This window comes from Meleagris gallopavo, chromosome 2 (assembly GCF_905368555.1).
Source record: "Meleagris gallopavo chromosome 2, MGAL_WU_HG_1.1, whole genome shotgun sequence".
Taxonomy (NCBI): Eukaryota; Metazoa; Chordata; class Aves; order Galliformes; family Phasianidae; genus Meleagris; species Meleagris gallopavo.
In genome coordinates this window covers 36,891,494-36,905,306 of record NC_139405.1, presented here as the reverse complement: position 1 = coordinate 36,905,306, position 13,813 = coordinate 36,891,494, and the positions used below count along the sequence as shown (strand labels likewise).

Genomic DNA, 13,813 nt, shown 5'->3' with positions numbered 1-13,813 from the left:
CCAGCCCTATTAGGCATCTTAATGCTTTGCAGAAATAGAAAGAATTTGAGATACCAAAGAGTACAATGGAGCAAAGTCTTATGAAAGGCAGTATTGCCTCAGAGAGGTGCTTATGTCACAGAGTGATAGTCAGGCTGGAGATGAGCCATGACAATAATATACAATGCAGAAGTGCTTCTCAGCTCCTAGATTCCTGTCTACCCACATCTGTGTCCTTCTCCTCTTTATAAGCAGAGACATGCAGAGTTTCATGCATGTGTCCTCTCCTCTTTCTTCTGTCACAAGAAGCCTGAATACGAGTCAGATTCTCAGTATATTCTACAACCTCAGCAACCTGGGCCTGAACTGCAAGTTTAGCTGCACACCTTACCTGCCCTCATGTCAGACATAATCCAAATGCCTTAAAAGTAGTCCCGGAATGTTCACATTAAGAGAAGGATGCTTTGCATATGTTCCCCTTAGTATGCTCCTCCCTACAGAGATTGGAAATTAGTCCAGGAGGACTTCTGTGCTGTCACAGTAGAGCAACTACATTCTTACAAGCATAATGTAAGTCTAAGAAAGGAAAAAAATAAGGTCTAAAACCACTCGGTCTTCAAGCTTTCTGTAAAGGACAGACAACAGGAACACTGAAAAAAAGAGAAGCTTATACTGATTAAATTGCACTGTAATTTAAAGGGCAGATATGACGTGATCTGCACAGGCTAGAGGGAGACACTGAGCGAAGATGTCTGAGAGGAGCAGGTTTGTTTTTTATTTTTGTATCCTCCTTGTTCCATTGCACACTTGAAAATTTATTGTCAGTGAAGAAAACCTGGGATGCTTCAGGGATACTTCTGAGTACACAAAATAATGAAGTCTATACTTGGAAATTGGATAGAGAGGGAAGGATTGATTTTTTTTTTTTTTTTTTTATCTTGATCACTTCTGAGAAATGAAGATGAACATAAGCACTAACATGAAAGTACTGACTTCTCCCTGTAAGACAAAAAAAAAAAAAAAAAAGCAATCATTTAGCAGTATATGTAATAATTCTGTTGCTCGCAGGAGCATTTCTGTATACCTGACATAGTTTAAAAAGTACACTGAGAGAATTAGTCTGCAATCCATACTGATGGATAGCCAGAAAAAAATTCAAAAACTAATGCTGTCCTTGACCAGGAGGCTTTAAATACATAAGCAGAACAGAGTCATTTTATGCATGCTATAGCTCTGACTTCTGTGGTGGCATTTCTCCAGTCTTAATGTGTGTTGAGGATGTCAGCAAAATACTACTGTGCAGAGAAGCTCCTTTCTCCATTGTAAAGAATCCATATTAGTACACATAAACCTAACATTTTTTTATAGAGTACTTCTAAAGACAACTTGCTTTAGTTATAAATTTGAGGAAGGATGCCCTTTCTTTCTCTCCAGGAAAGAAAGCGAATAACATGTATGTATGTTTTTTTTTAGTTTATAATAAATCATGGGACTTATTTCTGTACTTATTAGTTCTTTGAAAGATAGCAAAGTTATTGTTTTAAATGGCTTTTACATCTTGAATATTTTGCAAGTTTTTGTTTGGGGCTACATGCCTCTGACCCCTAAAGTACACTGAGTAAGGAGGCACCATGCATTGAAGAATAATAAGGGCAGAATGAGCTTGTGTTTCCTTCAGTATATCCACCAGCACAGCTGTGCTAGTACAAAAAGCCATTAAAAGTCATCTTGTTAAAGTCAAATGGTAAGTACATTATCTCCCTTGAGGTAAGGGGGCAACCCTCTAAGATCTTTTTTCAATTGCAGGCTGACACCCCAGAAGTTATTGCTGAGGGTGTTGCTGCAAGGTAACTCCTTGCTGGAGGTTATGCCTGAAGGCACAGTCTAGTTGTAGGTGTAAATATAAATCTTTAGCGATGCTGGTATATTTCTTCTCTTAATGTGTTTGCTTAGAGGAAAAAAAGAAAGTGGAACGCAATGGCTAAATCACAGCAGTTTAGAAGTGTTCAAAATGGTGCACAGATGAATAATGGTATGCAGACAAATTGGGACATTGAAATAGTTATGTTGTCAGTCACTGATTTTTTAAGTCTTTTAAAGTAGAATCCTTTTTCAGATTCAGGATATTTAGTAGATTCTAAGAAAAATTGTATAAGATGTCTGCAACTGCTTTGTGTGCAATATCCTACCGGCTGTTGATATATCCTACTATCTATTTTTGGCAAACTACAGATTTTAAGTAGGAGTCCTGCATGCAGAACAAGAGCATCCTGCCACCCTTTATTTTACTAACAGAAAAAACAACTTCCCATTAAAAAAACCACATGATCGAGCCTATACAGGCCAATTAATATTCATGAAAATGAAGCACATGTGGAAGATGTGTTACTTTCACTTAAAATCCCACTTTTTTATATAAGGACACATATAATTCATGCAGGAGGAGGAAAGGTTCTCTGGGGACTAATAACGAAACAAGGTGAGACTTCAGTGTTTTAGTTTGTATTGACAAGAAAAGATAAATGAGTCGATTATTTAAATGCTTTACAACGATAATTTCAGTACTTAATGTTGGTTTCTAAACAGTGCAAAGAACCATTTTCCAGTGAGTAATCCATTAAAGGATTTTAGTGGCCACTTAACCTAGAATTTAATAGGGACTCTTTAAAATAACTTTTCAAAGCAAAATTTATAGATCATTAATGAACTGAAAATAAGTTGTCAGGTGTAAATTTCTTTTGAATCTAGGCAATAAATCAGTTGTTCTTTTATTTGACATATGCACATTCAGTTTCTAAGTAATATCAGATTGAGAGAGAAGTAACAGTGATCGAGTGTGGAAAAAGGTTTTGTACAGATTCAGTGATCTGTTTACTGCATCTCAGATACACTGTATGGCAATAAAAAATGCAAGCAGCAAATGGTAGTTCAGCAGAATAAAAATTGCCTTATAAGCAAAAGTGTTAAAAAAAGTACCTGTAGAAGAAGCAGGATTTTAACATTGTAATTGAAGTAAAGCTCCTCTTCCACTAAGGAAAAAACTAAAGCACAAAACTACAGACGTTTCACGTTTTAGGAAATTAATTGCAGTGAGTTAACATTACGTTTCCATTAAGTTTATAAACTTACGGTTATTAATAAAAGTGTAGAATGTTCTTTACTAACCAACTAACCTGGTCTGTAATTTTTTTTCCTTCTTTTCTTTTACCTTCCAAATGCATGACGTGTTTATGGGATGCTAGGATGAATCTGACAATCTACATTCTGATGAATTTAAAGCCTGCCTCATCAGTCTAGGACAGGTTGGAAATGACCTGCAGGTAGAGGAAACTGATGTTATTCTGTTTTCAGATAGGACAATATCATACTTTTCTATTATTAATTTAAGCACCAACGTATTCAGCACAATGCTTTGAAAAGATCCTGTGCCTGGGAAGGCAACTGGGTTAGATGAACTCTCTTTCAGCATACGTTGGAGCCACATTTCTCTGACTGTGCATTTCAAACATTTTCCAGGCTGCTGCTTCTACTTGCTAAGAGACAGCTGTGAAGAACTTTTGGCACCCAGACTTCTGTCCATTTTCCTTTCCTCAGACTCAATACAAGAGCTGTACTGTTCTCTCCTTATTTAGGATTATATGATTCTTTCAAAACCACTGTATTACACTGCAAAACAGAGGAGATATTTATTTACCTTATTACTATCATACAATTTATAAGCCAGGAATGCTGCATATGAGTTACAGCTTTTAAAATTAGCAATCTCCTTTTATTTAGAGTCTTCCAGTTACCTCCTCCTAAGTCTTATAAGTCTCACCCTTTAAGCCAGTATGTTCATTTCTTTGTTATAGTCCAGGTCTTGATAGCCTATAGTCAGAAAAAGGAAAATCTCTGTATTTATTTCTCATATATCAGCAGACAGCTTTTATCATGTACATTTCCTAGCCTTGGAGTGGAGTATTTTAGTCAATGATACATTTCAGACTGTTTTAACTACACTTATATTCACTACACTGTCACTTCAAAAGACGTTGCATATCGGGGAGGCAGTTTGTGCATCTCCTGATTTTGACTAGTTTAGTAACAAATTTTTCTCCTTGCCTTTCTCTTTGTCTTCTCTGGTTGTGCTCTGTGTATTCCTATGTTCTCCCTGATCTCTTCCCTGACTTTTCTTAATGTTACTTCTTGTGTTGAAAATGTCTGTTTCCTGTGTGTGATATGTTAGTTACTTCTTCCTTCTCTAAAACTGATGATAATTCTGATGACCTGCTTGGGCAATGTCAATGAATACTGTTTACACTGGATCCAATTTCCCAATGGCCTAAATTCATCTCTGAAAATGACCGTGGATGCTTCAAATCTTCCCATCCATATTCCTTATGTTGTTTTGGTCAATAGAGGAAGAATGGACTGATGGACCATGATGATTTCAGAGCTTGCTTGATTTCAATGGGTTATGATTTGGTATGAATTTTAAGAAACAATGGCAATTGCTTACAGTTTGTAAAATTAACCAAAGCAACACTAAAGCTTATTTAGGTTGACAGAATACTAATAATACAATTTACACTTTATACTAGTTCCTTGTTTGTTTTTTTTCCCTCCACCTTCAAATGGTGAAAAAGGAAGTTAAATGTAATACTGAACAGTACAAAATTCTTTTAATTCTCACAAACTACCTTTGGACATCGCATTTGATTTCATTTATTTATTTTTATAATTTCCCCCACTCATACCAGTTTGTTCTTTGTAGTAGAAAGATCTGCGTAAATTGAACTGTTTGATATTTAGCATGAAATTTTCAGATTTTTTTCTTAGTTCTCGGTTCAGTGAGGCTGCTTGTGCCTTCCTGGGATATTTTTTCACCTCCCTGTGCAATACCCTAATTACAATGGGAACATTACTGATTTTAGGAAGAGGGTGAGAAATGAAGTGTTAAACCAAGTTTAACAAGTATTAGAATGGGAAAGAGGAGAAGTTGAAGAAAGTTAATTGAAGGTAAATGCTATGTATTTGGGACAAATAATATTTTTTTCAAAAGCACCAGGGCCATTTTACAAAAGATGAGTAGTCACTTAAGACCCCAGATTTCACTGACTGTGACATTATTGTTCCTAAGTCAGTAAGATGCTTTAGAGTCTTTGTAGCCACTGCTCCATACTGGTTCATGAGAGGTATGGGCTGTCAGAGATTGATATTACGGTGACCTTTCTGTTTTTTGTTGTTGTTGTTTTTTGTTTTGTTTTGTTTTTTGCTTGTTTTGGATTCTCTGAAAGGGCGAAGCTGAGTTTGCTAGAATCATGTCTCTGGTTGACCCCAATGGACAAGGAACCGTCACTTTCCAGTCCTTCATTGACTTCATGACCAGAGAAACAGCAGATACGGACACGGCTGAGCAAGTGATAGCTTCCTTCAGAATCCTGGCTTCAGATAAGGTCAGTCATCTAGCTGCTGGCTGTAAGAACTCAGTAGCTCTTCCTTTCAGCCTTTACTTGCAGAAAGCCTTGTACAAGGTTTTTAGTAATATTAGAGCTTTGTTTTCAACTTGTAAGGGTTCAGAGAAAGCATTTACCTTTCCTTCTTCTTTGGTACCAATTCTCTTAGATGAAATGTGTACAGAATTCAAGGATTGATCTGTATCCCCTCACATCACAAAGAGCTGACAAAATCAGACTTCTTAGACAATACTTAAACAATTTTGGTATAATTGATATATTGCACAACGAGCCTATTTCCATACAGCAGCCTTAATTAGAAGGGAACTTATTCTGCATTACAAGATGTTGTCTGGGTGTTTCAGTGTAGTTTGGCCCCGGAACATAGCCTCAGTCAATTGCACAGGACTTCACCTAATTGTGAGCCAGATTGTGACCTGACAGCTCATTCAGCAGGGTGATGCAATGTGGCATTGTCCCATCCTAGGAGGAGGAGAGCGCTTCCTCTAGTAGTTATAGGGTCCATGGAAGAAGATCCTGAATATAGCATGCTTTCCTCCTGACAGCTAGACCTACTGCTGAGTGCCAACACAGTAGCCTCTGGAGGACAGAGGGCTCCTGCTGCCAGAGAACCCATCCTGTGCTATTGAAAAATGAGAGATCACAGCAGTACACATCTATTTGCCCAGGCTCACTCTATTGATTTTCTCATTTCTGGCAGTTTCTACTGATTTTGTGATCTCAGTTATTATGGGCCACATTCTAAATTCAGGACATGTTCTCAGCACAGTTACTGTGGAACACATTTCGAATTCCAGATGTGTTCTCAATAAGTATTCATATGGAAAATGAATGCTGATGTCTCAGAAAAATACAGTTTTCATTATGTTGTTATTTTAAACAATGCTGATTCTGCTAACAACTGATATGAGTGTATCCTTCATATCATAAATGCAAACCATTAAGAGCAATAGTGCATCTTTGATAATAAATACATTAGGCTGTTGAAACAACAGAGTCTAACTGAAAACATGTTGGTCCTGTCGCTGCAGAAGCAGCAGTGAGGCAGTCTGGGGATGAGCTCCTATATTAGCAGCAGGCTATCCATGGCTGCATAGTAAACACAGGCTAACACACACAGTTACATACACTTCAGCCTGAGACTGGATTTTGACCTAATCAGTTTGTTGGTAGGATTGTTTCCTTCAACTCATCATTAAAGGTAGAGTTGACCAAGGAAAGCATATGGTTTCCTGAAAGTAGGCAGAACATCCAAGCTAATTAGTCACATAATTAATATCTTTGATGTCTCTGAAGAATACATACTGAATTTATCCATCATTTCCCCCCTCACAGCCGTATATCCTGGCAGATGAGTTACGTCGAGAGCTGCCTCCTGAGCAGGCTCAGTACTGCATCAAGAGAATGCCACAGTACACGGGCCCAGGTTCTGTTCCTGGAGCTCTGGATTACACCTCTTTTTCATCAGCACTGTATGGAGAGAGCGATCTTTGATTCTATAATTGGCTATATTCACAGTAGACACAACAAATACCACACCTGATTGGCCAGATTGCTTCTCAAAAGGTTTGACAAGCTGATTAAAAAAAAGAAGTTTTACAAGTACAGTAGGTATCTTCATTGTAAAGTTCTATTACTAAAGTAACTAGTGTATGTTAATGTGTGCAGCACGCTAGATTTCTGCAATGTTGGTTTTAGGTTGTCTGTCCTATACAATGCCAGAAAATATTTAAAGAAAAAAAAAAAGATGCAAGTTATTAACTTTGGAAATATCTATTATGAAAATAAAATGCAAGACCTAAGAACACTGAAACTGTCGATTGTTGAGAATCACAAAATATTTATCAATTTTTCAGAATGTTTCAATGCCACATGTGCTTCTTTTAACAGCATTTATAAAACTATGTTAAAATCACGCATTTTACTTTCATGGAGCAACGTTATTTTCCTCATGTTTTCTGATATTACATGCTTCTGCTGGTGAAACTTAGTAAAATGTTAAAATGAAGTTTTTCAGGGAAGAAATATATCAAACAAGTAACTACTTAGTTACTGAAACAATTAAGAATGCTATGTTTTTGTCTCTTAAAGATGGTTTTATATTCTCACAAAGAATTGTAATATAGGTAAAAAAGGCCTGAAAAGCTGATTAAAATTGCAGATTTAGAGTTATGTAAGCAGTGCTTTTCTCTTAAGCCTTTAACTTTTACAACTGAGAGAATACAACTTTTATAATCAGAAATAATAGGGAACCTAATTTTATGTAAGTTGTTTTGTTTTGAAACCCTCATTCTTGTCTGTGTTGGACAGTCTTTGTTTCTTGGTATAAGAAAGCCAGTCCCTTGTTGCATTAGTGGGCAACATTCATCTTCATTCTGCATAATGCAAAATCCCATCTTAGCAAATGTATCGTGGTTGTCTTACAGCTTTAACTGTTCAGTGCTCAACTTAGTTTGTTTTGATTTCTACTGGTTCACAGGCAGTTCAGTCTGTGTTATTGTCTTGACTTCTGCTGGTTCACAGGCAGTTCAGTCTGTACTATGCTCCTGTGCACTAGTAGTTCTGTTTTTTTTCCATCTTGAGAAATTATTAAAGAAAAAGCAGTAACTTTTTTACTTGAATCCTACTGTCACTGAGGAAATGCAATGTAATCAAACAAAACCATTTACAAATGGTGAAATGAGTTGTGCAGCCCAGTGCTATTAAAGCAATGATGTGCCTATTAAATAAAGTCTGCTTTTCAAAACCTTATGAGATTTCTGTCATTGGAATCATCTAGTATTTTCCCCTAAGGATTTGATATACATCTGAAAATTAAAGGAAGTTTGTCTGTTGAAAGTAAGAGTTCTCAAAAAAATGCTATATATTTCTATACACCACTGGAGATGCACTTAAGGCCCCATGAGGTGACATGGATCTAAGAATGAATGGGGTAGTGTTAACACTGAAGATGCTGGCATTAACATTTCTATGTATCTCTTTTTCTTCATGCATGAAAAAGCAATGGTAAGTACACAACAGTGCTTTAGTTGGGCCTTGCTTTGATATCTTTGAGTAGGAAACATTAAAAATAATCACTCTCTGTATGACTTCACTCCTAAAATAAGCATTCTGCAGGTAAGGTGCCTGTGGTGTGAGCAATTTTAAACTAATCCCAGAGGAAGACAATGACCAAATCACTCTTCCTTTACCACCTTGTGTGAAGAGGCCAGCAGATGGCTTCAGAGGGAAAATCAAGGCTAGAAACAATCACATCTTCACCAATGCAAGTGCAGCCTTGCATGTTGCCAGAAGCTACTACCTCCACTGCTGCTACTGACATGGTGCAGCACTGTTCTCTTTTTGTGATGACAGTGCCCATACAAGCAAAGTTTGGAGAGCTCCGCCTTAAAGCAATGACATTTCCACTCTTTAGTGATCTTGATTATCTAGCTGAAAACCAGTAGTGTTTGGTGGATGCCTATGTGACCATGATGAATAGGTAGGGCAGACATTGGCTTTTGGATAGGCCAAGTCCTAATAAAAAATAAATCTGTCTATCTCTAATTGTCACAGTTTAATGCAACTAGAGAGACAGTGCATACTGATGCCAAAGATTTATTCTGTCTTTCTGCTGTTGCAGTGTCTCTGAGAGCTTTTTATTTTCTCTCATTAGGATCTATCATTCCCATAAATTCTCCTGCATGCTATTGGATATGTTTAAAAAACAGGAAAAAAAGTTTGCTGTTTTTTCTTTCATCTTCTGCAAACTGATCCTTAAAGCTTTTGTTTTCAATTATTATCTCTTTATGTTTAACCTGCCAGAATTTTTAATTTCATTTTCCTCAGGCAATCCAAGATAGAGGAGATCCTACCTCCTGTGACATTAAAAAACAAACAAACAAACAAACAAAAAATCAGCAAAACCCAATCGAGTTTTAATAAACTCTTTAGTGATCTTGATTATCTAGCTGAAAACCATTAGTGTTTGGTGGATGCCTGAGTGACCATGATGAATAGGTAGGGCAGACATAATGCCGTCAGACATTAAATTGCTGAGATACTACCCGCCTGCATTTCTGTGATCCACTCAGCCTTAAGAAGACTGTGAACTCTCCAAATTCAATATCTGGAATACAAATATTTCAGAATAAATAATTGGAGTAAATATTTTTCAGGAAAAAAAACACCTAAAAGCATTCATTTATGACTGACCCCATTTGACCACCCTTCAATGCTCTCTTTTCTGGGAACTTGGGCTGATTTTTCATTAAGATGTTGCCTCTTCAAGCCAGGCCAAGGGCACAGGTTGCCCAGTTGTCCTTATTTGCACTGAACACTTGATAGGAATAGCTGCAGCAGAACAAATATTCTGTCAAAGTCCTTTTGGAATAGCTTCTTATCTCAGTGCCTAGCTGAGAGTAGTTACCCCTTTTGATGACGGTGGCATTTAAGTTAAACCTTACTCTACAGACAGAATTTTCCTTGGCAGAGGATGATCATTTGCCTTTTCTGAAGAGGCATAGCTCTTCATGCAGCTTTCCTGTTTCTTCACAGATTACTCCTTTCTTTCTCAGACACCAGCCCCTTTCTAAGATGGCCTTTTCCCACTTCTAACAGCTGTCCTTTAGAGTTTACATTTTCTTGACTGAGGATGCTAACTTAAATCTAGTTTAGTGATCTCAAGGTTCCTTGAATCTGATTTTGATGGGGGACACTTTATTTCTACTTGATCAGAAAGAAGTTATTCTTGTTTTATACAGAGGCAATAAACAAAGCATTGTTCCCTTTGGTCTTACATAGTATCCTAGATTTACCTGCTGTGCTTGGATCACTCTCTAAATTAGACCCCTTGATGGGCAGAACTGGTAGTATGCCTCTGTACTGGCTGTCCATGGAAAGGCATTAGTGCACTGTGTGCAAAATGAAGGTATAACCAGAGACTACCAGCACTTCTGGCACTGAAATCCAGTGCTTGTGGGTAGTTCAGCTCTTTGCAGCAAAGAGGGGAAAGGAGAATGGAGCCTGATTAACACTATCTGCCAGCTCGTACCCTCCTCATACCCTCCCGATGGCTTTACCCTGATCTATCTGCTTTCATGCATGTAGAAGTACAAATAAAAGAGGTAAGAAGGGGAGGGAAATACAGGATATTTTTATGTGCTATAAAACTCAGAGAGACTGTGGGCAGTCTCAAATCTGCTTTCTCTTATAGTCCTCTGAAGACACCTAGGAGCTCAGATCATCAGCAAAAACTCTTATTATGTGTGGTGCTCTACAGTGTGCTATGACAATCTAAACAACAGATGGGACACAGCAATTCTAGTTGACATTTCTGAGGAATTGTCGGAAGATCTTAGACTGCTTAATACATTGCAGACTGTACAAGTGTAAAAGCCCATAAATAAACTTTTTAGTTTTACAGGACAAAAAGAGATGCCAAAAAAACAAAAACCACCCAGCACAAGTCAAAGGGAATTACTGTACATCATAGGGTGTAGAAGAAGCTACTTACATTCACATTGAAAACTAAGCAGAGAATATGACCTGACTGTTGTAAGTAATCATAGGCTGCAAATATTAAGCCTTTAGAGTGACAAAGTACACTCACTTGGCCGTTCCCTGACACCTGTTTCAACATATGAGTAAATTCATATTAGATCAAATAACAAAAGAAGGACTTGTGCTAGAGCAGGAGTCCCTATCAGTGTCACCTGTTCATGCTGTGGTTACTGCCTGCAGATGCAAGAGGCTTCCTTACAATGCTGGGTTAGATTTAGAATCAACACCACCTGTGAGTATTTCTTCATATCTCAAGATCTGTAAGATTTTCATCATTCTGCTCCCCTCTCTATTCTCCTACCTGGAATGAATTGAATGCATTAGATGAGAATGGATAGCAATGCTTCAAACTACTTTGGAGAAAGAGGATATTGTGGCCTCCTGTAAAAAAGGGTAAAGCAAATGTCACGGCTATGACTGTGATCATAAGCAGTTTTCACAAAGGGATAAAATGATTAAATCTAGCAAGTTAGACTTTAAACTAAGCTGATGAATTGTGCAGTTTCAAAGTCCTTTTAAGGAAAGAGGATTGTCTATAAACACACTTTTCTAACAGTTGATAACATACAGGATTGTTTTTCTGTGCAAGTCAGACAAAGCTAAGTAGGACATTGGTCTTTCAAGGTGTTCTACGCACAAGAATTCCCTCTGCCCTTTCAGAAAATCTGTAAAGGTTTGAAGTTCAATGAGAGAAAACAATATTAATTGAGGTTGTGCCCCCACTGGAATGGAGCCTTGGCTGAGAGCTGGGAATAGTTCTGGAAGCTCCCTAAATCTAATCATGTTGCACAACCTGCAGGTGTCCATTTTTTCTTTGTTATGCTTTGTCTTTCCTACCAGTGCAGAATACACACAGTTGCAGTACGTATCTTTGTCTGCACTTCTCGTGTTTTCTGTTTTTATTATGTGGCCAGACCTTCCTACAGTACTCCTCTCTTTTCATGGATCTGAAGCTGTGTTGAATACAAACTGTTGTACTTGGCAGGTTGAGTGCGGTGCCATTTCTAGTGCACAGGCAGCAGGAGCATGCCTAGGCCTTGTACTTAGACAGCCCCCTCAACTGCTTGTGTCTGCACTTCTGAGCGAGCCTGTTTACGGTTAAGGCCCTAAATACACCAGTGGTCTCCAACTGCCCTGAGAATCCTCATTCCTTGCTTGTGCTATGTTGTGCATATGCTGTCTTGTATAGTCTGTGAGACTTGGCCTTGGTCCCATCTCGTGACTACGGATTGTCAGCGTAGTGTGCACTGGACCATTGGCTGAACCTCCTAGGATCATTAGAACTGCTATTTTTGCTTGGCTACTGCAGAACTGTGTCCTTGCCTGTGAGGTCGCTGCTCCTGCTTGCCTCCTGCTCCACAGCAAAATGCCTCTGAGCTCAATGTTCACCAGCTTTTCCTTGGGGCACACGTTCCGTTCTTTCAAAAGAAATAGCTTGCAAATACCTCCAAATATAGTTGAAATGCCAAAATGTGATCTGACTTGAAGATTTATTTAGATAAGGATATCTATTTTGGTTCAGAGTTAAATTCTGTTGCAATGTTAGCTGCACTGAAGTATTCCTACCACCTTCAGAAACCAGGGTGCTCAGCATGATAACAGATGTTTGCATGCATGATAGTGTGTGCAACAGATGTTTAAGGAGGGCTAACTTGGCAGCATTACATTTGGTTTTGTTAGTCTCAAGCTGACGTAGGAAGCAATTTTTGTGAAACTGCATAAAGGAATACAGCTTTGCATCACAACTCTTTGTAATCATAATATGACAATGTTTTCCCCACATGAAACAGTTAGAAAACATCATCAGTCTACAGACTATCCAAAGGAGTTGCTCCCACCTTCTTTTGACAATAGTACACTACCTTTATTGTTTGAGACGTACTCTTCCTTTTTATTTATTTATATGCTGATAGTTCAACCCAATAAATCAGATAAACTCGGGCTCTGGTGCAGAACTGACTTCAGATAAGGTATTTGAGAACTTAAGCACTTTTACAAAATGAATATTTAGTGTCACGTTTATTTTTTGCTACCCTTAAATTTGCTAAAATGAGGTCCAGAATACTTAACAGCCACTGCATTTGTTAGATTGTGTTTGGGGAATAAGCAGCTTCCAAGACCACTATATAGGTTACTTCTAAATACTAAATAATTTCCAAGAACAATGCCAAATTAAAGTTTATTTTGACTACCCATAATGCTCCTAACTCACCATCCCAAAGGGTATGCTGGAGTAGGATGCAAGATTTTCCCAGATGATGGCACCTTTATGTTCTACTATCCTTTGCCCCATTGCTCTAGCAATTCTAAGCTGCATCTGGTGTTACTTTAAATTTCAGACAGGGAAAAGTGCTTAGGCAGTCTAATTTAGCAAAATGACAACAGCACTCCAAAAGAAAAGGAAAAGCACTTTTCAAGTGCAAGGACATTCTCACTGCAAGAAGTTCTTGAAGGTTTCCTGCAAACAAACCCTGCAGCAGTATAAGGACAGTGACACACACACGACTCTTAGCACTGCTGAGTATAGTAATCACTGAAAATAAGTCAAGATAAAGGACTCAGAATCTTCCAATAAGCACCACAAATGATATTAAAGGTAATGTTTCTTCTAACTGCTCCCTTGTTGGATGATCTGGTTTGATAATCACTGCCTTCAGCCAGTCAGTGCTCTTCTGCTGAGCCTCTGGAGAGTATCTGGCATTGGTTGCACTCACTCAGTTGTCCATAAAGCACACAGATTAAGCAGAATATGAAAGTGAAGTGCTGCTGCCTTCTCTTCCTGCTACTGTCCTTTACTAGCTCTGGAGACTGTACAGCTGCAGACGAATCGGATTGGA

The 13,813-nt window shown here is 38.1% G+C and overlaps 1 protein-coding gene across 3 annotated transcripts in view; it reads left to right on the top strand.

Annotated features, from left to right (window-relative positions):
* ACTN2 (actinin alpha 2) overlaps positions 1–8,186 on the top strand; it is a 65,070-nt gene extending 56,884 nt beyond the window's left edge. Inside the window, exons 19-22 of one of the 3 annotated variants that reach the window (XM_085219669.1) lie at positions 3,222–3,299; positions 4,378–4,443; positions 5,256–5,414; positions 6,771–8,186. In XM_085219669.1, the coding sequence (XP_085075795.1) occupies positions 3,222–3,299; positions 4,378–4,443; positions 5,256–5,414; positions 6,771–6,929 (462 nt within the window). In that variant the 3' untranslated portion in view covers positions 6,930–8,186. The remainder of the gene's footprint in view (positions 1–3,221; positions 3,300–4,377; positions 4,444–5,255; positions 5,415–6,770) is intronic. The other 2 variants (XM_003204009.3, XM_085219668.1) reach the window with 2 other exon arrangements.
* Positions 8,187–13,813: the final 5,627 nt, after the last annotated feature.